Source organism: Phaethon aethereus (assembly GCF_964289735.1).
Source record: "Phaethon aethereus genome assembly, chromosome: Z".
Taxonomy (NCBI): Eukaryota; Metazoa; Chordata; class Aves; order Phaethontiformes; family Phaethontidae; genus Phaethon; species Phaethon aethereus.
The window spans coordinates 15155487-15174092 of record NC_138577.1 but is presented as its reverse complement, the minus strand read 5'-3'; the positions used below and the strand labels follow the sequence as shown (position 1 = coordinate 15174092).

Here is an 18606-nt window from a genome sequence, read left to right as displayed (position 1 = left end):
CCAAGCCGTAAATGCTACTGTCTACAAGTTATTGATCTCTGTCAGATATTACCTGAAGTTTCTCAAACTCCTCTTGCTAGTTGGTAGTCTTGCAAGGGAAGTGAAAATTTCTTCCAGTATTAGCTGTCTGTGTTTTTCATACCTGGAGAACACCTATTTAACAGTTACAGGATCGTTAGAAAACTACTTATTGTTACATAAAATATCACTTGTTGAATATGTTGTTTAAAATTATATATAGAAACATACACCTTACATGGCATTTCATTAAATTATAATTCATGCATACCTTCTTTTTAACGCATTACTTTGTTTTTACAAAGAAAGCATTAAATACTATAAACTAAACACTCTTTCAAATATATGCCCTTTAAAATCTTCAAGTGACATAAATGTGTAATAGCTCTTAAAAATACCTAATGTTTTAAACATTTCTGTTAATGGTAGAGGAAGTATTATACTGTATAGGAAGATCAAACAGTGTAATACTAAGCTTCCAGACTCCAGTACAGAGCAAAACTTGGTGGTAATGTAAATTATGTGAACACATGGTCGTAGCGAGGTGGGTGTCGGTCCCTTTTCCCACGTAACAAGTGATAGGACAAGAGGAAATGGCCTCATGTTGGCCAGAGGTTTAGATTGGATATTAGGAAAAACTTCTGCACTGAAAGGGTTGTCAAGCATTGGTGTCGGCTGCCCAAGGAAGTGGTTGAGTCACCACCGGTTGTAGGGCACATTTGAGAAATCAGTTTTGCTTCATATCCTAAGCTCTAATGTTTGCCTGACGTGACATATTCTTTCAATGTAAAGGGTCAGGATTGTAGCGTTTGCCTCTCCTTTTGTTTAAGGCAGAATACTGGAGTCTATCATGCTTAAAGAGATGGAAAACTCCCACTTGAGCAAGCATGTCTGTGTCACGCTGCAGTTTCCCCAAAATTATATTTTGTCTGCCCTGTGAATTTTTCACATAGCCACCTCTTCTGAGGAAAAGAATTTCTTCTATTACCCAGAAGTATCCGACTAGTTCAATACCATATTCCATTGCATAAATTCAAATCTTGACATAGGAAACAAGGAAAACCACATTGCCAAGATTTCTTAAGACAAAAAAAGGACAGCTAAGAGGAAGGGGGCTGCATTTACACTGTAAACAACGTAAGCGAGGAACTTGTTAATTTTGGTTAAGTAGGATATTTCTTCCTATAGAGTACTCTGCAAGTAGGGGCAGCTCAGGTAGGTTTCATACTGTTCCTAGATTATGACAGCAAACTGGAAAAACATGCAAGGATAAAATTAGTTCTAAACCCCAATGCTACTACCAGAGAGAAAATACAGCCTATGTAAATGCCCTAATAACTCTCAGAAGTACAGGAACGTGAAACCACAAATTAAAATGGCGACTTACTGCAGTCACTAATTTGATGGCACATAACTGCAGTTCACTGACGTTTTCTACAAAGAAAGGTGTTATTCCCATAGACGATACCTACCAATGGAAAGAAATTACTGTAAGGTTATTTGACTAACAAACTGATATTTCACACAGTTTCACAAAGAGGTTATTCATTCAGCAGGTAAGGTGCTCAACAAGACATATTACCTCATATTATTTGCAAATAAAGCCATTAAAGGATATTAGAGAACAAGTCCCATAAGGAGTGGCTGAGGGAACTGGTATTGTTTGGCCTGGAGCAAAGGAGGCTCAGGGGAGACTTATCACTCCCTGTAACTATCTGATAGGAGGTTGTAGCGAGGTGGTGTTGGTCCTTTTTCCCAGGTAACAAGTGATAGGACAAGAGGAAATGGCCTCATGTTGGCCAGAGGTTTAGATTGGATATTAGGAAAAACTTCTGCACTGAAAGGGTTGTCAAGCATTGGTGCCCGCTGCCCAGAGAAGTGGTTGAGTGACCATCCCTGGAGGTCTTTAAAGGACATGTAGATGTGGTGCTTAGGGACATACATGGTTTAGTGGTAGACTTGGCAGTGCTAGGTTTGTGGCTGGATTCAATGATCTAAAGGGTCTTTTCCAACCTAAATGATTCTATGACTCTGTATTTGAATGCAATCAGCATAAACTTTTCTTAAGTGTACAAGAAAAGCCACTAAAGGTCTGAACGTTAAATACTCTTCTGCAGATTAGCTACTACACAACAGACTAGTCTCTCAGATGTTAATAATCCAAAAGTTTGTACTGATTTCATACTTCACGTCACTGAGACATACTTTACATTCATACTTTACATTCTCTCTGGGAAAAGAAAAACAAACATTCTCAGACAGGAGATAAAACTTACCTGAAGAATAGTTGTATCAGTAAGAAGCTGTATCTCTAGCAGCTCTGACAAACTGCTGACAATGTCACAAACTTTGTTATACAACATCACTATAACTCTTTGCTTGTGGGTGGAACACTTGGCACGTTTTGCTTTTGAACTTAAAACACCACCTAGAAAATGAAAAATATCTTCAATAATTTTTTCAGTGTTTCACATCAAATAGCAGAGGATGATCTTCCTCAAAAAGTGTCCCCAAAACAACTGCATGACTACAGCTTTGTAAAACCAATTGCTCACAGAAGAAAAACTATTTAGGAGCATCAGCTGGAAAGCAAGAGTTTCACATGGTATTAATTTTTCATTATTTCTTTAAATTCTGGATCCAAGATTTTTAAAAACATTCTTGAAGTTGGGCACACACATCTAGAGCTATGCACATGACAACAAAACACTAAATGCTAAATAGTTTTCACTGAAATAAGCCATTACATACACAGAGATTATGACTACGAAGTGACTTATTCCTACATATAGTAACTATACACAGAAGCAGAAATTCAGCCAAGCATCTAAATCCTTTAATCTAAATACTTTGGTTACGATGACATTAATTATTGCAGTAGAGCAAGATGTTGTGTGACTAAACTATTCAGAGGATGCATTTCATTCACTTGTTTTTTACTCTACATTTCATCATCCTCAAACTAAACACAAAGCATTAATTCACGATGCTGTACGTGACATGGAAGAGCTATCAGTATAAGAGTTGCATATAAAAATCTGATTCCACATCATCCAGTAGAGTATGTTTAGATGTTTTTTAATGTGGGAAGATTTTTTAAAATCTCTTAGCATACTAACCACCATGAGGATCCACTCTATACACAGGATCATACTGAGGATAGAGAGTGTTCTGCAAATGAAATTTTGTGTACTGAATAACTCTTTCTATTACGTCCTCAATATATACAGCTTTAGGCATATTTGGTGATGTCATAATATTGATAGCAGTAAGACAAGCATCAGCAGATTTTGTCACTCTTTCCATAATAAGATCTCTCCATAATCTCTCCTCATCTTCAGTGTCGTTGTTCTGTAACAGGCAAGAAAAGCAGGACAGTGTGAACAAGAAGTCAAATTTTTATCCCCACCAAGTAGAAGATAGTGACATTACCATAATATACTCACATACACACATGTACAAAATGGTGTACGTCCTTTTTGATACAAAATAGTTTGTTTTAGAAATCAACTACCGTTTGTTTTACTAGCAACAAGTTTGTAATGTGTCTCCCTAAGTTACAAGTCTTCAAAGTCTCACTGCTGCCTTCTGCTAGAACACAAAGAAGCTTTCTGTCTATCACTGGGAACACTGTGAGAGAAGATTGCCACACACTCTACTTAAGGCTGGTGTGCCTTCAGCAACATCTAAACCCATTCAGCTAGTGTTCTCTTCAGTGGCCTGTGCACACCAGTTGCTGCTTTGATCAGTCTAATTTTTGCCACTAGAGGGAATTCTTACACAAAAAGACTGTCCCAAGGCATGTGAAACTCCTAAGTACGTGACTTCCTCTGCTTCATAGACCAGCTCTTCTATTATCAATGGGTTTAAAAGACGGTTTATCAAATATGTCCACTTAGGTCTAGCATGGGATACAGAATCTCTGTGTTTCTGTCACTGGACAGCTTACAAAAACAAACATACGGGACGTTAACTATGACCACCCAGCACTACTTAAATATTGTAATTACAGTATTTACAGCAAAACCAGGTGGAATTTGTCATAGCTTCCCTGGTACAGACACAGCCTACAGAAAAAAAGAGTCTTTCCTGCCTGTATGACACCATTGCTCAACACTGGTGCCTTTCATTGTCAAAATAGGGGGTTGGTGAAACCGTATCAACTTTTTCCCTTTAAGGTAAGAGAATCTAAAACAGTATCACAGTGCATGATATATATGAGATATATATTTGTAAAATCAACCAAAATCTGCAAGTCAGGAGGTCCCTGTAAATTTCCTGCATAGAATGGCTTTACATCATTTGTTCCTTAAGCAAACAAAGCTTAAAAAAAAATCAATTAGTTTTAAATATTTTTTTTTTTTCCTTCTCATTAATCTTGGAAGAATATGCAAGGGTACTCTGACAAATATACCTGACATGGAGGTAGGATATCTTCATTGCACTGTCAAAAAAGTAAGCTTTTCCTTGGCTTTCTTTGCCATAATTATTTGAATCATGTTTAATAGGTTTTAAGAAAAATCTAAAACTTGTTTGGCTGGAGGTTGCTTCTTTTTTTAATCAAAGCTTTGTCTCTGAATTGCAATCATTGAGCAATTTCTTTAACTGCTTAATCATCTTGAATTTTACTAGAAAAAGATAAAAGAAAAATATAACTTCAAAAGCATTGGCATAAAGACTTAATCAGCATGAAGGAGAGCAGGTAAACAGCACCTTCTTTTCACTTATTTTTCATATTGCTAAAGACATTCAGAACTGCCTGATGAGACTTTGAAAACCCTACAAACTATCTAGATGAAAGTATTTAGGTAGAAATACTGTGCCTCTGGTTTGCATTTGCAAATTCTTCCTACTATAGAGCGTAATATAAATAATTACTCTCTATTTCTGCAGATTCAAGATTATTTTTTTTTTCCCAATGAAACTCAAGAAGACTATTCTTGCTAGGATATTGTTTTGACTAGAAAGTGTAGAAATAAAGAAATATATGAAATGTGAAATATCACACATCAACCTCACAAAAACTCCAAATCCCCATGCAGTTTCAGGTATATCAGGAAAAAAACCTTAAAATCTTAACCTTCCTGTAAATTTTGTTTACATTGACAACTCTAACTTTGCAGCCTAAGAACAGACCTAAACAAAGCACTTCCTCCTTTCTTAATGCTCAGGAGAAGAACAGGCTCTACGTGAAAGCTGTAGGGCTTCTTTCATTGTGTAAGGGTTGTTTTATGGATACGTAGCAAAGTAGCAAGGAAATGTCCAATGGTGCAAAGTACGCCAGTTACCACGAATGTTTCAGGATGAAACTATAATCTTTAATATTCAAACAAAAGAAAGCTCAGTTGCTCCCAATACACCTGTTAGTTATCAGTACTACAGTAAAAATTGTTTAGTACTGAAAAAATACAATCAACTGAATTTTACTTCAAATCTTAAAATATGGCAGTCTCAGCCACCTACATATTACATCACAAATTCCTCTCACACTTATACACAGTATTTGAATTTACCACTAACTAGAATTCAGCTGAAGAAAACTCCATTCTACACAATGTTGTGGCATTACGTAATTTGAAACTCACATGGTTAAGTAATGTAGAAAGCTTTGATCCATCTTGAATATTCTTCTCCAAAATATTCAAAACTTTCACTGTTTTATCTGTTGAGAGCTAGAACAAGAAAAGAAACACATCAAACAACTGCAGGAACTTAAAGGCTTCCAAACTGCTGAAAAGAATGTCCACGGATGAAGGACAGAACTTGTCACATCACCTGAAACACTTAAACTGTAAGCAATTTGAGATAAGGATCAGATCTTGATTTCTGTGGTTTCTGATACAGCACAATTCAGAATGCTGATGCTAATATAGCTCAACTAGGTGAAACCTATTCTGAGACTGCAATCAAACTGCATTTTCAACCAGCAAAATCCACAGAAATAGATTTAAAATTGCCTCTCTGTCATTAACGTTGTATCGTTACACACTTCTGCTTCTAGAAACAGAAATTTACCCAATCCAAGGATCAGTCACAAATTCTAACTGACCGTACAGAGCTTTATTAGGAGAAAATCCAAATTCCATGAACAAGCAGAAATAAAATTCCCTGATACTTGAGTGCTAATAAAAAGGAAATGTATTCTTAACATTAACTTTGAACAACTACCGTGTTGAAAAAAGTAACTCAAGCTCACTTACTCATCTCCTACAGAGTCATGATTAAGTAATTTGTAGAATATGCTAAACTTGAGGAGAGCCAGTTTCACTCATCCAGATACTATTGGCAGTCACCTTTAGAAGCAACACAACTTTGATTTTATGCATACATGTATGTACGTATGTATGTGTGCATGCATGAAAAAGGGGGACCAGAAGCTAAGGGTGAGAACTATCAGGAAAGAGAAACACTCAGGCTGACAAGATGTTACAAAGGAAGGCAGGGAGATTGAGGAAAAGCCCAGGAACAGTATCTAAATTTTGGTTTAAAGAAAAGCCTTCAGAGTGACTTTTATAACAAGTGGCTTCACAGACACTTCATAAACAAAGTACGTGGTCAGAAGCAGGAGGAGTAAGAGTTTATCATGAGACTGCCCAAGGCCAGAAGTTCCAGGAAGATGGGGAAAGCAAGAACCTTGTTTCTAGAGGTGCGATACCAGCAGTTTGCACCAGCAGAAAGTTCCCTTGAACTGAAGTCGAGAGGAGTATGGCAAAGAAACCACAATATGCAGTCTACAGAAAATGACTCTTCTTATCACCTGGGGTGTTGTATCTTCTACGTTTGAACGGCCTTTTTGGAGAGACGGCAGAAGCAGGCAATTCAGCGTGATGCTGGCTGGACCTCATACACTTACATTGCACTGATGGCATCTATCAGTAAGGGTGGATTTTTTTGCTTTGCCAGCAGGTTCAGCTTTACTGTGGTTGCTCAACACCAGCTGTACGGCGTAAAGCTTATAGGCTGAGGTGCTTTTGTGAAAGTAGGTTAATTATTTCAGATTCTGCTGCTCAGGCACAGGTACTGCATATGGGCATATAGTCAGCATGGACACAGAGAAGGACCAACCAACAAAAATGGCTCAGCTCCAGAGACAGTAACAGTTAAGATGTGGGAACTTTTTAAGCACTGCGGCTAAGTCAGCAGAAACACAATTGCTCACAGTACCTGTCACATGCACACCTGGAGAGGGTGGAATGTTATTACAGGGACATAAGATGTTGTATGTTTACCAAAATTGTAGGTTCAAGAAGAGCAAAAGACTATGAAGACGTACCTTGTCCATAATGCCCATTGCCTTGATTTTTGCAGATTCACTACCCAACTCACTAAGCTGATGTTTTCCCAGTAGCAATTCCTGTGGAATCTCATCATCATCGCCTTTAAAAAAAAAATCATTAAAAAATTAACATTCATATTTCTAATTAGACTTCAAGGAAATTGGTATTTACAGCCAATATGAAAAAGCCAACTGAAGAAAAAGAACTGATTTTCCAAATAGCTAGCATCTAATAATTCCAAATAGTTAGTGTCCAATAGTTCCATCTAATGAAGACTGATGATGACACCTTCTGGTTGTGTTAAAACCATGACTACTTGGTTGTTTTAAAACCATGACTACTTGTTAGGTGTGACTGGTTCTGAAATATCATTTAACAGCCTAACATGAGGCATCCATTTCTGAAAGTCAGAAACTAAAAAATTTTAATATCACAAAACCCAATTATTGCAGCTCGTGTGCCATTACCCTCATTTCAGTAAACCAGATCTTACGTGACTGTAGTCCTAATACTAAAGTTCAAGTCCGGGGAAGGGCAATAGATGAAAAACATATGAAATGAAGTACCTTGGCATACACTGTGTCTTAAATCGTATTTATCCCTACAAAACCCATGATGTTACCAGACACAGAAAGAACCAATGACTTCACTTTTAAGTCCAAGCTAATATACACTATTGCATAAAAACTGTAGTGATTTGTTTACCATGCTCCTCCCCTTGTTCGCATCCTGCGACAAAGACAGTCGGAAAAAAATTAATGCATACTCTATTGTCCATGTCACTAGAAAGCCACCTTGGTCAACCGGAACTACTCCCTCAGACACTTACGCTAAGCTGGCTGGTTTTCCTCTGCCGTGGATAAGGAGCATACAGTGATTCAGTGTCCCAGCCATAAAAGCATAAGGACTCTCTGCCTGAATTGAATAACCAAGCTCTGTTGGGACAAAGGCCACAACAGATGCAAAATTATGTCCCTCAGGCGTCACCAGCGAGAGAACCATCTTATGTTAATGTTGCTTACAAAGACATGTTTGGCAGAAGATAACACCCTATGGCATCCCAAAGAGGTCTCCTTTCCACTGCTGGGGACTGCTATTATGCCCTTTTTGGATTCTGCAGGGAGGAGGGAGGAGGATCTTCTTCTGGCAGCGACAAGTGACCCAGGAAAGGTAAAGGCCACCACTCAAGGTGGAAGCCACATAAATGCAGTATGCCCTGGCATGTATCACAGGCAACTAAATCACCAAGAAGGAAGTTTGAAAATACCGCGATACAAATTTTTTGGTGTTTCTTGTGTTTCTAACTGGGGAAAGGATCTTGAAAATTTCTGACATATTACCAAAAGCTGTAAAATCCATGTCTTCCAAATTTTCCAAAATATTCTCTATGGAAGCAGTAAACCTTTTGAAAGTCGAAGAATCCATCATTTCTGGTGAAAAAAGAATTTTATAAAGAATTATTTTATATACAAAACACAACATACAAACTGTACAAAATAAATCTTCTAAAATTACCTTCAGGTGTTAGTTTAGGTTCATAGGCTTTCCTCTTCTTTTGTTTTTCTTTTTTCTTCATTTTTCTAGCCACTAATTAAGAGAATCAAGAGCAAAACAAATACTTTCTCAAAAGTGAATTAAAGGATTATTTACATTTCTTACACTTGTATTCAATAATGCATGTCAAGATGTTTATTTTAAAACATTTAACATATCCCTTAAAAATGCACTAGAATTACAGAATAAAATTAGATTTTTAAAATGATCAGTTACCCTCACTGAGGCTAGGGGGAGGAGAATAATCATCCATATCAGAGTCATCAGGACTGCGATTACGGTAACGGCCACTACCAGAAGTCCTCCTTCCTTCATGATAATGACCACTTCTCCTATGATCACCAGAACTTCTTCTGTCGTGTTCTTCATACTCCCAAGCTTCATCTCTATCCTTTTTATGTCTTTTACGAGAAGCTAGACATGAAATGCATTTTCATTGTAAGTACAAACACTCTGCTTTTAATAACTCAAAACTAAACATTTTAAAACATTTAAAAGACATGTAGATGTGGCACTTAGGGACATGGTTTAGTGGTGGACTTGGCCATGTTAGGTTTACAGTTGGACTTGATGATCTTAAAGGTCTTTTCCAACCTAAATGATTCCACGGTTGTATGACTTGCAAGTTAGACGGTATTGCACGGCTGTTCTGTAAAACAAGTGAACACTCTATTCTATGAAATGCTGTTAAGGGATATTCTAATGATTTCTTCTGAATCACATGAATGCTGAGTCTGAAACTGGTAAGGACACCAGCAAACATTTAAAAATACAAAATTAACATGGCATTTGTCCTTTTAAGCAAAGTAAGGGAAGTGGAACAAACCAAGGTAAGTGTTATTCTTTTTAAAAGGGAACATTGAGATAATTTCTTCAGTTACCTACACTGTGACTATTACTGAGTGTCTGTATTCCAATTCAGTCATCTAACACAGCAAGTTCCAATGAGACTTGGCAACCTAGTTGCTTAAAGATATTCAGTTTTGCCAAGACAACTAGGATTTTGTCTTGATATAGACTGCAGGAAATTCAGAATAAAGGAGAGAGCTGGAGTCACAATCCTGGGCCAGAGAGCAAGTCAGTACCACAGAAGGTTATTATCACCAGTTTTCAGCCAGGACCAAAAAGCCCAGCAGAAGTGAATGTTGAAGAAACCGGGATAGATGCTCTATACAGAAACAGAGATTTGGTGGAAATGAAGTGGGGAAGGGGAACGGAGAGTTCTCTGTTGCTTTCAATGGAAGTCTTGGGTGTCTTGAAGCGGAGAGGGTGCTGCCATGCAACAGAATAAGGACATGGAGGAGGAGGAAGTTCCTCCATGGGATCCACTCTCCATTATCTAACATAACAGGATAACTTGGCTAGCAAAGTGATGTCTAACACAGACTGTGCTGTGAAGATGAGAACAGCTCCAAGAGGTCACATTCTAGGCTAGCAGAGTTTATGCTTGTGAACCTGCATACAACAGCCCTGACATCTGTGTGTCTCTGCCAAAATCTTCTGAAGTTTAGATGGGTATGACTGCATATAGGGTTGTTTCGGAGCAAAATGGCTGCAAGCATTTCTACAGAACTGGAAGCAAACCGACAAGTTCCTCCCACAACGCCAGTTTATTGAGAAGCATCGGAAACAGCCCAGGATATAGTCACCCCTGGTATACGTACCAGGATACAGTCAACAGTCAGCCCAGGCTCAGAATTAATTAAAAAAATATTGAGCCTGAGGCACTACTAATGCTCTGCCCTGCCCCTTGGGGGGCTCCCACTTCTGGAAAGGCAGTACAAAACTTCTGCACAGAGGTAGCCCAAGGCTTTAAGGTAATGAGTCAGTTCAGGCTTTGAGCTGTACTGCTTCTGGCTCAGACTTGTTTCTGGAAGTGGTGCAGTCATGCTCAGGATGCCTGAGCTACTGACACTGCCTAAAATGGTTGAGAGTTAACTGTGGCTGAAGAAATGGAGGGCCGCCTTGGGTACCTGGAGTGAGCGTATTGGAGAAGAAAGTAAGTGTTTTATGGGAAAAGACTTCACACAACTGATTCTTTTTCCCTCATGAGACACTGTTTTCTGGGAGGCAGATGACATTTGTCTCCACAGTTTACAAATCTTCAGTATTGATTTAAGGTCTGCAGGACAAATTCTGACCCCAGCTACCTCTCCATGAGAAAAGTAACTTCCAACATTGCTTTCCAGCAGGATTCGGAATTGACCAGTTTATCAATGCTGCATGAAAAAACAGGATGTGTTACAGCTGTGCTGGCTCGGCAGAGCAATTAAGATGACCATGGGGACAGCTATTCACAATCACTGCTCTACAACATTTATTTTTAAGTAGATAACATTGACTAAAAATCTAAGTGTTGATAACATTTCAGGAGTTATTATTGATTTTACACATAAGTAAAGACTACTTGGGATATAAATACCCAATTTCCTTCTGAATTCTGCCAAACATTTATGCAATAACACATCTAGCACTTATTGTATGAGAATGATTTCCTCAATTTTTAATTTCTCATCATCTCATTTAAGGGAATGTCCCTTCTTCATGAGATACTCAGAGAAATTTCTCTACTTCTGTAACAATCGCTGCCTCATATTTTTTCAAGTGCAATGTTAGAACACCAGAAGAATTCTGAAATACCTAGTTTGTAGCAATACAAATCTATTCAGTGTAATTGTCACAAATCTTTCATTCTCCTGATCATTTTGTCTCATTCTCATTCACTTTCAGTTCTACAGTATCCTTTGAGAAATATTAAAATTTATTTTTAAACCAGATGACCTCCCTGAGTTGTTTAGAAAGATGGCCAGATCTCTCGAGTAATATAATGAATCTAGAAGACCTTTCTTCCTTAGTTTGCTTTACTTTGTATTTCAGAATTTCAACAGCCCTTGTAGCCAATGGGTAGGTTAAGGTATCTCAAATTCTTGACAATTCTCTCCATTCCCAACCAACTTAAATAATTTTGCTTTACTTATTTATTTTTTTAATTCACTGTTCCAGATTATTAACACCATAAACAAGTGATATGACACGGTAAACAGAGAATGTGGAATCCTGAATGAAGCAAAGCATCATTAATCCTTCACCATCATCACGACTGATTACCGATTACCTCGAGATGTCATACTCATGCTCAAAGCAGCATTATTCAGTTATAGTTAAAAGCAAAAACAAACAAAAGGACATTCTTTGCTGCTTCTTTGATAAAGATCAGAGCTATCGCTATCATAATTTTTACATGTATGTGAGCATAAACACTGCGAATCTGTTGGATGAGAACTTGAAACACACTAGAAGCAGAACAAACAAATCTTTCTCTTTTGGACCCTAAGAAAGAACGAAAAGCAAAACACTGTGTTTTACAAAAGTTCAGTAAGATGTTTATACTAGCAAAGGTGGAAAGAGTCTAAACTTGGGAAAAATCATTATAAGCAAGACGCCTTCTCAGGTTAACAGCAATAGGCATTTCTCCTCTAGCCCTGCGTGGGTAACACATTTCACTTAGCGTACATTTGTATGCAAGTACTCTGTGCAGCTTTAGAGGATATTTTCCTTAAGCTGGTTGGCTAAAAATGGTTCATAATACAACTGGGGAAAAAAAAAACCTAGGCAGGAGTTTCCCATAAGGTAATTAAGAAAACAAATTTAACAACTAGCTGCTTTTCATCTTGAGTGACAAATTGAAATCAAGTAATTTTTCTTTTAAAAGAAACAAAAGGTTCTTGGCCAAGCAGTTGTCAGGACAGCAAACTTGTTTTCCTATGATTTCGGGTAGCCAACTTAAAAAAAAAAAAGGTAAATCTTTTTGTAAAAGCAAAATACTAGCTTTCTTTAGCAGTAGGAGCAGAACAATGTACTACTTACATTCAAAAGCTTCTTCACTGTCATTGTCTTCGTCAGAACTGATTTCAGCATATTTTGGTTTCTCATTAACTGTGCTACGTTTGCGCTTGTTCATTTTCACACGTTCACAAAGTGGCATGGTGGATTCAATTTCTGCCAGGAGCTCAGGAGGCAACTCCTTTAACACTGACTGATCTATGCTACCTATTAATGGAGAGTAAGAAGAGCAAATGTAAACCTGAAGATAAAAATAAGGGCCCCAAACTACAGTCCTTTCTGAGGAACCACTTACAGTATATCCACTAATAATACTACAGTTAGATATACCTGGATGTATCTGACAGCCCTTTTAAAGTTGCATTTATTGGTCACACTACAATTAGAAATTAACATAACATTGCATACACATCTCCTTCAATAAAATATTTATGTCAGGCATATAAATATAAAAAACCTCAAATCGGTGAATTTCCTTGGTAAAACAATATCCCTGCTCTACTTCCACAAAATTTAGTCTTATTTCAGTTCATCCTCTGAATTTAACAGGTAGATAAATTAAGGATTCTTTGTGCCTCATTAACAGTTGTGTTTACTCTCAGTCATACTAGCTAGTGTACACAAGACGGTAACCTTCCCTTTCCCAGTAAACAGGGACAATCTGTGGCTGAACCTCTGCGGTCTTATCCCTAAATACAGGCCAAATCACTGACAACCCAACCTCTGCCTCAGATTTCTTTCTTACCTCTTACTAGTAGGTTTATGATGCAACCCCAATTTTGGCTTGATTTTGTTACAAAGCAAAGTAGAAAGATTTTCAGTTAATATGGGCAAACGGCCAGCTGGACCCCATCAGCTTTCTTTTACACAGAGGAAAATTGGTAAACAACATCATATCATTCTCATCACATTCTGAAACGATGATTAAGATTCATGTGCAGTCAGAATGAAGGAGATTTGCAGTCAAAATTTTTACAATTGACACAAGGAAACAAAATTAATTCAGAAGTGTTTCTTGGGGTTTTGTTTATTTGATGTCTTATCTTTATTTATCAAAGAACCTACCGCACTGATTTGAAGATTATCACACTAACCTGCTAATTTTTTTGCAACAACAGAACATACGTCTTTGTCATAAGCACATCTCTCTCCTTCCCAAGGCATACTATATTAATTAGAGAGGAAATCACCTGCCAGTTGCTATACACACAAACACACAATCCTCCAAAAAACCACCTTCTGGATGATAATTCACTTTTTAATTGCATGCAATATCTCACTAACATAATTTTCTAGAATTTATTTCCATTTTTACACTAACATCCTCTTTTCTAATCCAAGATTAGTCTTTTTCTTTTTGTCTTTCTTTTTTTAAACATCTTTAACTGGAATCGAAGGGCCTTAATATGAGAAAATAATTTCCAGCAACAAAATTTTTAACAAGTCTCACATAATACTGGTTTCATATATATTTGCATCCATAGAAATTGCCTACAAGCAATGAAACTAATGATCAGAAAATTATTTTTCTATAATTCTCAAGTATGTTCATCAAGTCACCTCATTTAAGTGCATTTAAAAAAAAGATTTAACGTAAAATATTGAGGGTTTCAGACTGAGGTAGGGAAATATCTAAAAAGTAAGTATCTATCTAATGAAAGTTGTCCCTGCTTCCCCCATTCTGTGGTCACTCTTCTTTATTTGTGTTAAGTTGCCATCCTTAGATAATCACCACCTGCCAAAGTGTCATAGTGTAACCCCAGCTGGCAAGTGAGCACCATGCAGCCTCTCGCTCACTCGCTCCCCCACAGTGGGCAGAATCAGAAGAGTAAAAGTGAGAAAACTCGTGGGTTGAGATAAAGACAGTTTAATAGGAAAAGCAAAAGCCGCGCACACAAGCAGAGCAAAACGAGGAATTCATTCACCACGTCCCATGGGCAGGCAGGTGCTCAGCCATCTCCAGGACCGCAGGGCTCCATCATGCGTAACCGTTACGCTTGGGAAGACAAAACCCCATCACTCCAAACATCCCCCCCCTTCTTTCTTCTTCCCCCAGCTTTACATGCTGAGCAGGACTTCATATGGTATGGAATATCCCTTGGGTTGGTTGGGGTCAGCTGTCCCAGCTGTGTCATCTCCCAACTTGTTGTGCACCCCCAGCCTCCTTGCTGGTGGGGTGGTGTGAGAAGCACAAAAGGCCTTGAGTATGTGTAAGCATTGCTCAGCAGTAGCAAAAACATCCCTGTATCATCAACACTATTTTCAGCACAAACCCAAAACATTGCCCCATGCCAGCTACTATGTACAAAACTAACCCTATCCCAGCCAAAACCAGGACACAACGTTACCTAACTTCTCAATTTTATGCTAGAAAACATTTCACAGTGTTGTTGACCATGTTGCTGTGAGTGACGAGATCATTCTTTGCAGGCTGGGCACTTGGTTGAAGACAGGCAGAAGCATGCCAGCACGGACAGATCATTCTTCTGCGTTTACCAAGCAGTGACTGAAAGACAGCCAGGTCTAACCTGGATGCTGCGTATCTGTGCACCTGCGTGGGGTGTCCCCACACCAGCACTTCATGCCTTTTTGTAAGCCTGTACAGTGCCCGAAGAGACTAAGCTTACATCCAGCCTCAGACTACAGGAAAATTCACATACACAAGACCATTTCCACAGGTGAAATTGCTGGAGGGCCTTACACCCTGGTTCTCTAACACATATTCTCAATGCTAGGCACTCTGTTGGTAATTTCACTGAAATCAGCAGGACTACACATGTAGCATAAAGCCTACAGTAAATCTGGCCAAACAAAGACATTGCAAAAGCCAGCTACAAGGAAAGGAACAAAAGTTGCATGAAATCCCTAAGCAACAAACAAAAATCACAGGCCACTACTCTCCTACCTCCTAGGAATACCTATTCTTGCTTTCCTTATTGATTTTGTTCACAGGGTAGGACACTACTCAATCTTCAAAAATAAATCAATTACCACAGTATTTATTAGACATCAATGAAAAAAAAGGGCAACTACTTTACTAATTTGGAAAAATAACTTTATTTCCTTCTCAAAAGTTCCATGTTTTCTTTGTTCTCCAGTGCTAAATTCAACTCATTGTTGAATTGCACTCTCTCGTTACAGATAATTCAGATTTCTTTGGTTTTTAATTAGGGAATATGTAAAGCTTCCTTATTCACATACGGAACAGCAGAAAAGAGAACAAATACTATTCTAGCAAAATTTTCGATCAGCTATCTTTAAAGTTTTTGTTTCTGTCACAATATTCCCTGGAGCAAGCCTGCCACATGTGCCGTTTCCCCAGCTGCTGAGGATTGTAAATAACCAAATCTAAAAAGAGTTTTATTCATGTACTACAAAGGAGGTAAGCATGACTGCACACGTATCTACAATTCTGATATAGATGCAAAAGGACTCCCCATGCTTTCTGGAGAAATCCAGGGATATTATATACTGTAGGACTCCAGTCAAGAGCTTGTTAGTATTTATTTTACTTATGTTATCTTGAGTCAGGGTAACCCAATCCTCACTAGAAACGTCTTACTACATTCCTTCTTTTATACCGCTGTATTTTATAACAAAGATACTGTTTATTTGTTCAGGGTAGTAAAGAAATACTTAAGGGAATCCACTTCACCGTAAGAATCCAGTCAAATGGCAACCAACATTAGGCTATAAAACCCATGCTAATGCCTTTTCAGTTTATGGGATACTTTTCAAAAACAATTAAAAGAATATACAACAGAAACCCCTTTGAAAGTATCTACAAAAACATGTATGATCACCTTCAGTTTTCCACAGTCTTTGGTAAGTTTGCTAAGACCTGGTATTTGCTTTCATGTTTCCACTGCAGTCAGTTACACTGGCCTCTAGTTTGCATGGGAACAACCCTATTTTTTGCAATGTGGGTGATCAGTGTACACAATATCCCTGAAATGTGCTATAGGCAACAGTGTTCTTGAGACATCACTTGCACATATTCTCAAAGCTGCTGCAACTTAAAACAAACAAAAAGCCCAGAAGAAAAGGACCATCATAAAAAAATCTTTGTCTCGCTCTAAAGGACAGCATGCTAACAAATTCCACATTAATGAGACTGAAGGGCAAGTTACAGAATAGCTGTAAGTACAACTCATCCCAAAAAACTGCATACATGAACAGCCACTTCCTCAGTGCTTCTCCAAACGTATGCAATGCTGCCCATGACTTACATACTACTTGCTTGCTGGAGGAACAACAAGTTCTTGGGGTTTTTTTGCTTGCCATTATCAAAGGTTTCTTAAAGAAGGTATTCAAGAATCTTGAGCTGTTACTGAATATCCACTGACCATCAAGATACTTGTTTTCCTACCAAGCAATTCTTGACAAACTATTATACTGTTGAAGATTAGCCAGAGAATCTTAGCTAAACGTGACCTAGCTTGTAAGTCTCCTCCCATATTCTATTTTAATATGGGAAGCTTTTCAAAGGGTTCTGCCATGTACAGTAGAGAGATTTCTACAAATATCTAGTGGATGTAGTATCTCCCTTCCTCATGTATGGCTTAAAAAAGAATGGAAAGGCACAGATCTGATTCGCAGAATCACAGAATCATTAGCATTGGAAAAGACCTTCAAGATCATCAAGTCCAAACATCAACCCAACACCACCATGCCCCCTAAACCATGTCCCAAAGTGCTACATCTACATGATTTTTGAATACTTCCAGTGATTGTGACTCCACCACCTCCCTGGGCCGCCTGGTCCAATACTTGACCACCCTCTCGGCGAAGAAATTTTTCCTAATACCCAACCTAAAACTCCCCAGGTGCAACTTGAGGCCATTTCCTCTCATCCTATCACTAGTTACTTGGGAGAAGAGACCAACACCCTCATCACCACAACCCCCTTTCAGGTAGTTGCAGAGAGCGATAAGGTCTCCTCTCAGCCTCCTCTTCTCCAGACTGAACAACCCCAGTTCCCTCACCCACTCCTCATAAAACGTGTGCTCCAGACCCCTCACCAGCTTCATTGCCCGTCTCTGGACATGATCCAGCACCTCAATGACCTTCTTGTAGTGAGGGGCCCAAAACTGAACACAAGATTCAAGGTGCAGCCTCACCTGAGGTACAGGGGTACAATCTCTTCCCTACTCCTGCTGGCCACACTCTGATGCAGGCCACCTGGGCACACTGCCGAATCATGTCAACCAGCACCCCCACGTCCTTTTCTGCCGAGCAGCTCTCCAGCCACTCCAACCCAAGCCTGTAGCGTTGCATGTTGTTGTGACCCAAGTGCAGGACCCTGCACTTGGCCTTATTAAACCTCATACAGTGACCTCTGCCCATCGATCCAGCCTGTCCAGATCCCTCTGCAGAGCCCTCCTACCCTTCAGCAGATCAACACTCCCACCCAACTTGGTGTCGTCTGCAAACTTACTGAGGGAGCACTCGATCCCCTCATCCAGATCATCAATAAAGATATTGAACAAGACCGGCCCCAGAACCGAGCCCTGGGGAACACCGCTTGTGACCAGCCGCCAGCCGGATTTAACGCCATTCACTACGAGTCTCTGGCCTTGGCCGTCCAGCCAGTTCTTTACCCAACGAAGAGTAAAAGTTCAAAGTCCATCATCGCTTTTTCTTCATAACTTGGTGGGTAGTTTCAAGTTTGTAGAACAGCTTTTAACTTTAGCTAATATTTACAAGGATCCAAAAATCACTTTGTCTTGAATTTGCAAGTCAAATAGATCTCCCTGATCCAGGCAGAAGAATTCCTTCAAGAGAGGCTGAGCATTAAAAAAAGGTAGCATCGTTATAGGCTTTTACTGGATCCATTCAATATGGATGATACAATTATTTTTTGACACAACAATCAGTGTGTTCATATTAGTTTCAGCTGGCTTGATATAACAAC

At 38.8% G+C, this 18606-nt stretch overlaps 1 protein-coding gene across 1 annotated transcript in view; it reads right to left on the bottom strand.

Moving 5' to 3' along the window:
* The window catches only part of LOC309415952 (nipped-B-like protein), a 101501-nt gene that overhangs the window by 33594 nt on the left and 49301 nt on the right, over positions 1-18606 (bottom strand). The window contains exons 10-19 of the mRNA XM_082013687.1: positions 12717-12899; positions 9066-9263; positions 8811-8882; positions 8636-8725; positions 7292-7395; positions 5604-5690; positions 3138-3369; positions 2295-2446; positions 1406-1486; positions 53-153 (exon numbers count right to left, since the gene is read on the bottom strand). Coding sequence (XP_081869813.1) covers positions 53-153; positions 1406-1486; positions 2295-2446; positions 3138-3369; positions 5604-5690; positions 7292-7395; positions 8636-8725; positions 8811-8882; positions 9066-9263; positions 12717-12899 — 1300 coding nt within the window. The remainder of the gene's footprint in view (positions 1-52; positions 154-1405; positions 1487-2294; positions 2447-3137; positions 3370-5603; positions 5691-7291; positions 7396-8635; positions 8726-8810; positions 8883-9065; positions 9264-12716; positions 12900-18606) is intronic.